This window comes from Chenopodium album, chromosome 4 (assembly GCF_948465745.1).
Source record: "Chenopodium album chromosome 4, dcCheAlbu1.1, whole genome shotgun sequence".
Taxonomy (NCBI): Eukaryota; Viridiplantae; Streptophyta; class Magnoliopsida; order Caryophyllales; family Amaranthaceae; genus Chenopodium; species Chenopodium album.
Genome location: NC_137837.1, coordinates 52,053,208 through 52,064,846, shown reverse-complemented (window position 1 = coordinate 52,064,846; position 11,639 = coordinate 52,053,208). Strand labels below are relative to the sequence as shown.

At 37.0% G+C, this 11,639-nt stretch overlaps 1 protein-coding gene across 3 annotated transcripts; it reads right to left on the bottom strand.

The window, feature by feature from the left end:
• Positions 1 to 2,422: 2,422 nt before the first annotated feature.
• On the bottom strand, positions 2,423 to 11,639 carry LOC145629134 (protein BTR1-like). Of its 3 annotated transcripts, none has more exons than XM_081681661.1 (9): positions 11,494 to 11,639; positions 10,053 to 10,291; positions 9,871 to 9,977; positions 8,164 to 8,357; positions 4,421 to 4,542; positions 3,099 to 3,194; positions 2,966 to 3,027; positions 2,798 to 2,881; positions 2,423 to 2,721 (listed from the first exon to the last, which is right to left on the bottom strand). In XM_081681661.1, the coding sequence occupies exons 2-9, from the start codon at positions 10,284 to 10,286 to the stop codon at positions 2,718 to 2,720; spliced, it is 903 nt and encodes a 300-aa protein (XP_081537787.1). In that variant the 5' UTR covers positions 10,287 to 10,291; positions 11,494 to 11,639; the 3' UTR covers positions 2,423 to 2,717. The 3 variants fall into 3 exon arrangements, with proteins under 3 accessions (XP_081537787.1, XP_081537789.1, XP_081537788.1); XM_081681663.1 differs by having other exon boundaries at positions 4,421 to 4,488; XM_081681662.1 differs by having other exon boundaries at positions 10,053 to 10,288.

The following is an 11,639-nucleotide window of genomic DNA, read 5'->3' as shown; positions in this document are numbered from 1 at the left end:
CATCAAATATGTTAAACAAACGCAGGTCAACTCCTTATCTATCTGTTTAAACTGATAAATTACAACCCTTTCATATGATGAAAACCATGAGTAATATGAGACACTTTGAGAAGGAGAACAGGGAAGATGGAAATAAGGGAGGAAGAAGGTGAATAATCATTCAAGCCTTTAATTTAGGCAGTGACAGGGGAATAAACGCGTCGTCAATTGTCTATCCCTAGATCAAATACAATTTATACAACCTAAACAAACCTAATACGAGTATAAGGCAAGCATAGGGGTCGAACCACAGAGAACGGTAAACACCACCAAATGTTATCAACAATTAAGCTAGTCCGGAATAGGGGATAAATAAACTAAAGTCTAAAAATGCTAAAACAAGAAATAAAACATTAAGGGAAATGGTTTAGGTATAGCATTCACTTGAACATAAACAAAGGCATAGAAATTGAATTAATTATGAACTAAACATGCTCGAATATCGAAATTAAGAATCCAATCTAGCCGCCTTCCGGGGTCAATTGGCTTCTCCTAACATAGCCTCTATGTTTCCACATTAGAACCATATACTAGGAGGTACTATTAAATAACAATCGATAGTAATGAACCTTAACTAAGTCAACTTCCGTTTCTTGTTAGCAAAGATTCACCTTTAATCAACCAACAATGTGCACTTGCAAGAAGATTAAAGAATATCAAGCATATAAAGACTTTAATCACAAATAAATCAATTCTAAACCCTAGAACATGCTCAAGGTCCAACTACACCACAACCATCCCCTTAATGGGGAAATTACTCACTAATCATGATAATAACAAGATTAATCAACAAATAATCAAGAATCAACATGATCAACAAGCAATACCAACAACTAAAATAATAATCAAAATAAACAAATAAAAATAGAGGAGAGAGAGTAAGAAATTGCTCATTAATTGAAGATGAAGGTCTACAAAGGATTGAACAAGCTCCTTCTTCAAAATCCAAGTTCATTAATGAAGAAAACCTCACTTTCTCTCTCTACCAAAGAAGACTAATCCTAACCTAACCTAAAACTAATTAGAGAGAAGAATAGATAGATATTCCATCCCCCCCCCCCCCCAAACGTTCTAAAAAAAGGGACTTATATAGTCCGTATAGAGTCAGCTGAGAAAAGGAGAGGTCCGACCGAACAAATGGGAAGGTTCGGCCGGACTACAGAGTAGGTTCGGCCGGACTACAGGGTAGGTTCGGCCGAACCATGGGTAGGTTCGGTCGAACCTCCCTGATCCTGGTCTGGTCGAACTCCTGTGGTTCGGCCACTCCTGCAAAACTGCCAATTTTCATCTTGCCCCTGCCTCGAAGTTCGGCCGAACCACTGAGCAGGTTCGGCCACACCATCAGGAGGTTCGGCCGAACCTCTTTTGAATCATGCTTCCTCTAGCTTCCTTTGAGCTTAGCTTCCTCCTCTTGAAAATCTCGATGGTTCCTACAAAGCATAAGCATGAAAAGCACAATAAGAACAAAGCGGGAAGACTAAGAAAAGGGAGGATAAAAGAGAAAGAAAAGAGAAAGCAAAGCTAAGTAAAAATGCTTAGAGAGAGGGCCAAACAAGTACAAACGAGGGGAGAATCCTTAGAGAAAAAGGATAAAAGAGTGGCATAAATGCCACTCACCAAAATAAAGAACGAAATATAACAAATCAAAAGCAAATAAAATACGAAAATAAACTAAAAACTACGAAAAGAATTAAAACACGACAAAATTACCAAAATAAACTAGAAACTTTATTAAAGAGAAAGAAAGGAAAATAAGATAAAATAAACACGAAAATGACTCTAAAACTACTCCCTAAGAGTGACATAAATGTCACTCATCAGGCAGTTGATGAGTGGGAGGAGAAAATTAGTCTAACCATAGTAGGTCAGATTAATCAAAATTTCAATTACTTAAACGTTTGATTAATGTTTTACTTACAGCAGTTAATGTTAGATTAGTTTGAATGTACTATTGATAATCAAAATTTAATGAAGTATATCACAGATAAAAGTCAAGGCCACGAGTATATACATAAATTCCCTAGGTTCTTCTTTTATATTAAATTTACCAAAGACAATATAAATAAAAAATAAAATGTTAGCAAAGAAAATTACCTTATAAAATTAATAAAATAACTTTCATATCATTTGAGTGTTTTCTTTGAGTTAGTAACTTATTATGCACGACTGGAAGTGAAGGGGGTGAAATATGTCCTAAAAGACTTATATATGCCACTTGCAGTTATTTAAACACAAGTAAAAAAAAAAAAAAAAAAAATTTGATTGATTTTCTGATAACTTGTCATCTCTTATGGGAAAATGGACAGAAAAAGAATTAAAAAAAAAAAAAAAAAAAAGGAAATGTATTGTATTGTTGGATAATTGAATAAACAAAACCTCTGCAACAAATAAATTATTAGTCAATTGCATATTAATGACAACATTTGTCAATTAGCTCCTACTCAGAAAGTACAAAAAGCGATTTGGCCTGGAATAAATATTAAAAATAAACGTATTTCGGGAAGGGCATGAAGTTGTCTCCGGTGACAAGTAACGACCCTCCTACCAACAATTCCGTGTATACTTGTATTGATGAGCTCGTCTATAACTGCAGCTTCTGCTCCACGTTAGACCTCAGCGAACATTGGGGTTTCAAATGCAAGCAACGAATATAACTTCTGGCGTGGCCAAGTTACTCATCAACTACATAAAAGTATATCAGACAGATTTTCGCAGCATTGGCGAATAAGACATGAGTGTACAGAATCAAACCAATCACCTCTCTGAGACAGAAGCCACTTTCTGATTAATCATGGCTTCTGCTGTACGAATTGCTCTAAGTGAACCAGTGATTGTCACTTTCCTACAGTTAGTAGAGCACAAACAACGCAGGTTCAATATAGCTTCCCAAAAGAAAACAGGATTTGTGACGTCAGCAGGTTATTACCTGTTAGATGTACCGGACATGAAATCACCTCTGTCTGATATCTTAATTCTCGCTCCACTAGCCTAAAGTATAAAATAATTAGCGGTAATACAGTATAACAATTTGCCATTCAATTTGCAACAAACAAACCTACCTGACTGATTTCAAGTATGTTCCTTCCACCGCGTCCAACAACCACACCAATATGCTCATCAGCAACACCAATCGTCAAGGAGTTACCTCGATCTTCCTGCATGTGAGCAAGCATCTTGGATATCAAAAGAATACAACAGTAGATAACACACAAGCAACTTGCCAAATTCCATAAGCCCTTAACAACTGCTTCTGTGATGTTGGACCATATAATAGTTGAACACTATTATTAAGATGCCGTGTAATCCTGAAACAGTATAATCAAGTAATTCATTTCTAGTTCATTCCAGACTGTGCACCACAAGAAAACCAAAGCCCAGACGGTGAAATGTAGCTCACCAAGGGGGATGAGAAAATTGGGTATCACTGTATAATGAACTGGCGAAAGAGTAAGATTTTTATAGGTAGTACAATATAATTCAGTGAGTAGTATCACGAGGAAGATAAGTGAGCTAGTGAAAGGAAAAACGCTACTTCTTTGTCCCTCTAATATGGGTCCAGTTTCCTTTCTAGTTTATCCCATTAAGTTTACCCGTATCATAAAAAGTCGCAAGGGGCCACAATTCTAATCTGACATACACTGCTTTTGGTCCCACCAATTTTCTCTCAACTCCACCAAACCAAACCAAAAATTAAATGGGGAAATCTTAGAGGGGCAAAGTGAATAATAAGAGCAGTGTGAGACAAAGCATGATGAATATTAATGAGTGCTTCTCTTCACGTTCTTTTACACTATGGGAGAGATTGAGAGACCAAGGCTTATCTTTTATTGTTCTTATTATTCCATAAATTAATTACATATCTTCGATTCTTCTATTAATTTTCATCTACCCACTTTATATATTGCCCGATTATGTGAATCCATATTCCATAACACACTGGTTCAATTCTACAGTCTTACAAAATGCAATCAGATACAATCTGACTGATTTATCCATGAGCTTGACATAAGTGATTGTCAGGTAAAGCTATATGGTTTTAATTCAAAAGGTTAAATAAAAGAATAGCGCAAACTAACTACCTTAGAACATTCAAAAATCACACAATACAATAGGAAAAGGAAAAAGAATTATGAGCGGTTTGAGTGCTCATATTGCCAAGCAAGTCACCCTAAATTTTCAAGTTGGCCAGGTTTCTACTCCAGCCTTGAGAGAACCATTAAAACTAGATCCAAATAGATGAGCTTATTTCTTAGTTATTCCAAAAGTCAAGTTAACCAGAGAAAATTAAACAGCAAAGTTCAATATAGTCCCTCCAAACAATATGTACACAAAAGATACTAAATTCATCGAGCACAAAGAAAAAATTGGGAACAAAATGAACCTTGTTACTCGGATATCTTGCCCCAACACCATTTGGTCCATAATTTGCATTGTATGCTGCTGTTCCAACTGGAGGATGCACATATGCATATGGCACACGGTGAATACCAGCAAACAAAACACCTAACAATGCAAATTAGAATAATTCACTAGGATTCAATGTACCCTATTATAAAAGCAAATCATTAAAGAGGAAAATAGGAGCTACATAATTCCATACGCTCCACAAAGAGGGATGGGGGCACCAAAAAAAAACAGAAGAATTTCAAAAGGCAAACAGAGAGGGTAAGAAACCAACTTCATATTCTAAAAGCATCAGGCAGATAGAGATAAGGCAAAGCAGTCATAAAAGAATAGCTCGTTACTGTTGAAAATGAAGAATTTCAAAAGGCAAACAGAAAGGAAAGAAACCAACTTCATATTCTTAAAGCATTCAAGCCCATAGAGAAAAGGCAAAGCAGTCATAAAAGAATAGCCCAATACTAAAAAAATAATATGGGTCAGGCAGAGCCCCCTTATCTAGATCCTTGGTGAGAGAAGGTTCATACAAGATTAAATAAAACAATCTTAGGAGTTGTTTGGTTTGCACGAGGTAAACGGAATGGAATCAACAGAGGGAAAGGAGGAGAAAGGAAAGCTAATCCCTAAAATTTGTAAAGTTTTTTGTTGTACATAAAAAAAAGAGAATCACATTTGCAACCACCACTACCCTCCTCCTTCTACAACTAGCTCTACCCTTTCAATCTTACCATTCACCAACCACCACCACCACTTTAGCCACCGCCCTCCTCACGACCTACCACCTACCACTGTCTCTCCTGTTGTTCGCCCCTTCTGCCGCTGATTTCCTCCCTCTTTGCCGCCGTTGATGCGCTCTTCTCTGTCAATATTGATTTAAAAATTTATAGATCTAGTTACTAGGTTGTTTATAAGGTGTTACAGATTTTTTTTAGATTTTTGGGGGTAATTAGGGGTGTTTATGTTGAGATATAGGGGTTTTGGGTGGTTTTTGTGGTGAATCTAGAGATTTTGGAGATTGATGGGTGGTGGTTGTGGGGCTAATTTCGAGTTGGGTGTGGTGGTTTTCGAGGAGGGTGAATTTTTCAGGTGGGTTTAAAGTGATTTGAGTGGGGTGGTTTTCAAGGAGGGTAGGTTTTTCCGAGTGGGTTGAGGATGATTTGGGTGGTGAAGTTGGCCAGTTGATGGTGGTGTTTTCGACGATTGGGCGGTGGTTAAACAATGGTGACGGTGGCTAGGAGGCGGCCATGGTTTCTGGCGGTGGTTTTAATCGGTTTTGGTCTCTAGCAATGTATTAAAAAGCACAAGGCGCACTGAGGCGAGAGGGGTTCTGTTGCGCCTAGGTGCACCTAGTGCACCTCTTTGATGTGAGGCACAGTATATGGGCAGTTAAAAAATTTTGGCTAAAGTTTGCCTCAAGTGTGCCTTGGGTGCGCCTCGTGTGCCTCATGTGCGCCTAACCCAAAACGCCTCGCCCACTTAATTAAGCGCTCACCCCTGATCGCCCTGCGCGTCATTAGGCGCGCTTTTTCAAACACTGGTCGCTAAGCGTTAGTTTTTGGGGTGGATAGTGTTTTCAATGTTGGTCAAAGGTATTTACAAAGGTGTCAATGTACTTGGGTGAAGAGGAGTATGGGACTTTGGGGGAAGGAGTGATTCCCTTGGGGGGGGGGGGGGGGGGGTAGGAATCAAAGTAGAGGAAAATGGGGTAATAGGAGGGGTAAAGGGAATGATTGAATGTGTAACAAACATCATCAAAGGGATATAAGGTAAATTTTACCTTTCCCTTTCTTAGATACCCCCAACCACACAACCCCTTAAGGAGAAGGAAGTTAACTGAGAAAGGGAGGCTATGACATTATCATCAAATTGGTATCTTGGACAAACAGGCTGGTTGGACGAGTTTCAGGTTAAGCTAATCTGCAATTTAGAATCATATTCGGAATAATCCGTTCAATCTAAGTTGTTTTGATTGCAATAATACTTTAACTATGCTTTTAATTAGTTTATTATTATTATAAATGAAATTTTGCATTAAACTACCTTTTATAAACCTTTTTATTTTTTTCAAGAAACCATCTTATAAATTATTTTTTTGTAAAAACACACCTTAATCTAAATTTTTTTTGCAAGACCACACCTTTGGCCAGAAAATAGACTTTGACATTGTATTTCGGGGTTGACCCGGCCACGCGTCTCCCCCGTGACACCCTAAAACCACTAACCCTCCCATTCCCTCCACCACCCAACCCCAGCCCAGCCCCCTTCCCCTCCCCCAGCCTGTAGTCGGCGACCACCTCTCTTCTTTGTCGCCCGCGACCATATCCCCTCCCTTTCCCCATTCCCGTCCTTAAACCCAACCCTCAAGCCCTAAACCTAATTCCCAAACCCATTTTTCTACCTTTGTGAAGCGCAACATCCATGGTGGTTGACGAACAACGGAGTTTGGGTCTGGGTCAATAAATCGAACGGTGGCGCTATAGGTGGAAGAGGAGGAGAGAATTCATGGGCGGTGCTTTAGGAAAGTGGGTGGTGGTGGATCTCGGGATTCGGGTGGTGAGGGTGAAGGAAGTGATGGTGGTTAAGTGGAAGAGGAGGAGAGAGAATTCGTGAGTTGGGGAAAAGGGAAGGGAGCAGGATCGTCGGTGCCGAGGTAGGGAGATGGTCGCCGGCGCCAATAGCTAAAAAACTTTATAAGGTGGTTTCCTACAAAAATATGGTTATAAAAGGTGGTTTAATGTGAAATTTCCTATTATAAAATTTTAATGATTATAGGTCATATTATGTTTTAATCAAATCTAATTGGATCTTGTCAATTTCAATTCCAGATACAAACCAAGTTGTCTTGCTTTAGGTAAAAGTCTAGTAAATTTTATCACAGATGAGGAGATGGGAAACAGATTAATCTTGCAACTCAGATCTTGGTGCACCTAATAAAATAAAAAAGAGAGAGAGGGAGAGAGAGAATACAAGTAGTCAACCAAAAATGTCAATTAATTTATTTTTTTTTCCTTAAAAAAAGATCTGCCCAAGAGTTGATTTTAATAGTGACCAAAAACACTACCTGTCTACTTGAAATATGCTCCTCTCATGTCTCATCTGACCTTCCAGTTTCTCCTCTACAAAAATTCCCGAGGAAAAAAAATACAGCCTATAATTTTGGGGACAAGCCTTTTGGCTACCAATAAGAACACTCCTGTAGAGTACTTCGACTTAGGTCATTGGACAAACTTTATAGTTTCATACTCAAAATTAGAGTAATATGCCAAAACAGAACCCTCCAAAAACATTTTGTGGGGAGCTGTGCCTATTGTTTTGTACTTCCACCCTCCCACCTACTTTCTAGTTTAATAGTTACATCATATGTTTACACTTACCAAGAAACCATAAGATAAGCAATATCATTACTCGGCTTCAGTCAGCTTTAAAGTTCCAGTTTAAAATGGAAACTTATAAACCTATGACAAGATAATAATTTACATTATCATGCACTTAAATAACAAAAACCATTATATTATCAATATGTTCCATATCTATCACTGTTTAATTCTGATTTGAAGGGACAGTGACTATAACCAACATAGAAAATCTTGACTAAATTTGTTGTCTGCACAGCTTAACAATTAACATCCAGACATTAAAGACAACAGTGTAGAAGAAGGTTTATAAAAGAAGACCACTTCTAACTACATAATTAGAGGGACCGATCAGGTGGCACAGTCGTACCTGGGTATGAAAGAGGGGCATTCATGGACTGCATGTAAAGGGAATCTTCTGTTAGCTTGGACAAAATCAGATCAATAGCTCGCATCTGTTCCTCAAAAGAACCTGTCAGTGTGACAACTCGATCAGTCAACCCAATATAGTTATTGTCTTGGGGAGAAATCTTTATGCCGGCTTGAGAGTCTTCAATAAACGACCTGTTTACAGTAAAATTCTAGCTCAGAAACCAAACCTTGGAAGGCAATGCCTACCATAAACCATTAGGTGAACTAATACATATAACCTGGTAATAAAAAAAAATCGTTAATGAGATACTACAAAAAACAACTGATGTCAACACATGCACACATAAATGCGTGCACAACACATCCTGAAAGGATTTTTGCATGTGCCTTTTAAACTATAGATAATTAGATACTATATACAGTTCATGTTAACAGTTTTGCAATTCATAACCTCCTCTTCTCTTTCCCTCTGATTTCAAACTCCCTAAATAATAATTACACTTAAACAATAACTACATAGACCAAGGAGGACAGAAAACAGAGCGTTAAAAGTGGGGTATGTGTAAGAAAAGTAAGGGAGCATTTGTTTGGGGTATTTTAGAAAGGTTAAGAGGATTATCAGATAAATTTTATCATTCCTTTTACCCTCTCCTAACAGCCAAGGTCATCTACACCTATTCCTTCCCCCCACCCCGCTAAAGTTTCACTCACTTTTTTCTCATCTAATCCATAGTCACATCTACCCATCTTTGACCAACATTGACCACCAACGCCACACAACACTACACAATGCAAGATTTAACCACTACAGTCATCATCATCCGAACCCTCCAACCTAACCACCAATAAATGGGTTGAAGTAAGGAAAAAATGTATTAAATGGGGTGTGCATAAGAATAACTCCATAATTCAGGGAAAAGCAAAAAAGGAACGGACAAAGTAAGAAGCATAACCAACAGAAAGGAATAAGGGTAGTACATATCATTCAAAATAAAGGTTCCCTATTAACAGTCAAAGTGTCGGGTAATGATTTCACACCCATATACATGAGTTAAATCAATTGTCCAACATGTGTAGTTTAATTAAATGAAGAGTCCAAATAACATAGCTTCTCTTTCCGAATCAGAAACATTAAAGCAAAGATTAATAAGCACATACAGAACTAAGAAAGTGACGAAATACAACGAAGACAAATATGTATAAAGTAGATTGGTTATGTAACAGATATGTCATAGTTCTCATCACCAAGCATTTAGACTTTTATCCCTCCACGGTTCTTTGCACGATTCTGTTTATACAAACCTTCATTATATATCATGACTTGTTTATAATTATCACCATCCTTAGTTTTCTTATATTAGATTTTATCATTTTCATTTGTTACATGTTTTTATTCTTTACCTTCACTTTGTATCACATTAATTCCTGTCCCAAATTGAAATAAATAGAGGGGAAGAGGGGGGGGGGGGGGGTGGGGGCAAACTACATTCTGAATTTCATGAACTCTGATGTGCCAATGGAGAGAATTATTTGATGTATAAAATTAACCAATTGACTAACCAACCAAAACTGTACCTAGCTTTGTAATATTAAATAATTCGTGCAGAAGTTAAATGTTTACCAGTATATGCATATGATCAGAAAAAAAATATAAAAAATGCAATTGGGGAAACTTCCAAGATTAAGAAAATCTGATATGACATACTTTATGGTGGCTCCACTCTTGCCAATAATGGCACCACAGCAGTTATTTGGGACTACAAGTCTAACTTTAGATCTTTGGTCAGCATCATCACCATCTTCAGATTGAATCTGATCAACATTAAATTTCTGAGAAGAATTCATTCACTATGTTGCAAATTTCTTAATTTTCCAGCACGACTTTACCTCACTAAGCAATTTGTTGAGAATAAGGTCCATAGCCTTCAATACATCATCAATCTTTCCAGATATCATAATTATTCTGTCAGCTGTCCCGGGATAGTATTCCTGATTGCGTGACAACTGAATTCGAGCCCCAGAATCTTTCTGAAAATCAGTGATCATTGACCCACCTTTGCCAATAACTGAGCCAGCGGCAGCATTTGAAACAAGGAACTTGAGATATGTAGGCTTATCCATGTCTTCTATATATACATACATACATAATCATTAATATAAACAGTATATCATCAGGAAAAAAAAATATGTAGCAACAACATTAAACATTTCTTTGCTGAAACATGCAGCAGATTTAATTATAAAAATACATAAACATTCATGATTCCAAATTACTCAGTTACTCATACGCTCAAAACAATGGTTTTAGTTGTTCTCATTTAATAACCAAAGATAGGGGTTGAGTAACAATCAACAGATGAAGCAGAAAACTGGAAAAGTGAAGCAGAAATGAAGCTACAACAAACAAAACTAAATGGAACTGAACCATTTTTGGCTAATAAAAAAACAGGTAATTAATGTTATCAGTTTCGTCAAATTATTTTTCTTGGTGAAAAAGGTCCTAGCCACTTACCTGTTCTAAGATCTACAAGTCTACAACCCTTCTCAGTTTACTACACAGTATTTGGAATGCAGACAAGAACTGACAAGTCCCGAATCTAGGCTTCTTCATTGTAAATTATTTAAATTTACCAATAAATTAAACATTTAACATTTAAGTTGCAAAAAAGAGTACATACATATATGATTGTCTTTATTATTCATTTGCATTAGATAACTTTCATACTAATATATGATTCAGATAATATATTCATATTTACTGTTACGAGTACTCACGGTACCAAGCTGCTCAATACGCAAACGCTCATCAATATATTAATCAGAATGCATCTCTTATTACCGCCCATAAGTAATATGGAGTAACAATAATCTCTGAACTATTTTTTTGATAAAAACACAGCTGCAAATAATCTATTGATCTCATAATCCAGCATTATTAGCTCTCATTTTGCATCCTCATTAAAAATTTCACCTCCACCCTATCCTCGACTTCGTATAACATTACTTCCTTCGAAATCTCTCAATTTAAGAATGGCTAATCCAGACAAAGGAGTACAAGTAGTAAATTTGGGAACAAAAATTCCATTTACATAGTTTCGTCCTATAATTTAAGGGTTTGCAGCACATTAGCAAACAAATTTGACTCAATTATCAAATTAAATTCTTCTCGCTTCAGAATATCACTACCAAAATTCAAGCATTTCAGTGAATAGATTATAACCAATAGTTCAACAATCAATTCACCTTAGAAGAACCCTAAATTGAATCAAATCAACGATTAACATTAGATTGTGAAATTGATATTCGACGATTAAGAAAGACATCTTACCCTAGGCTTCAATTGAAGAGAGAAAGGTCAGAAAGCTGCTTTCAACGCAGAATTCAGAGAGCCGCTTCAATGGAGGAAAGAGACAGGGAGGGGTGCACGTGAAAAGCTCCAATATCCTCTTAATTCACACTCCTTTCTTTCATTTA

Coding starts and splice junctions, on each gene's coding strand:
- LOC145629134 (XM_081681661.1), bottom strand. CDS start 10,286: ATGGATAAGCCTACATATCTCAAGTTCCTTGTTTCAAATGCTGCCGCT. Junction 9,978..10,052: donor TCAACAAATTGCTTAGTGAG/GTAAAGTCGTGC, acceptor AATGTTGATCAG/ATTCAATCTGAAGATGGTGA. Junction 3,195..4,420: donor CAAGATATCCGAGTAACAAG/GTTCATTTTGTT, acceptor GCTCACATGCAG/GAAGATCGAGGTAACTCCTT.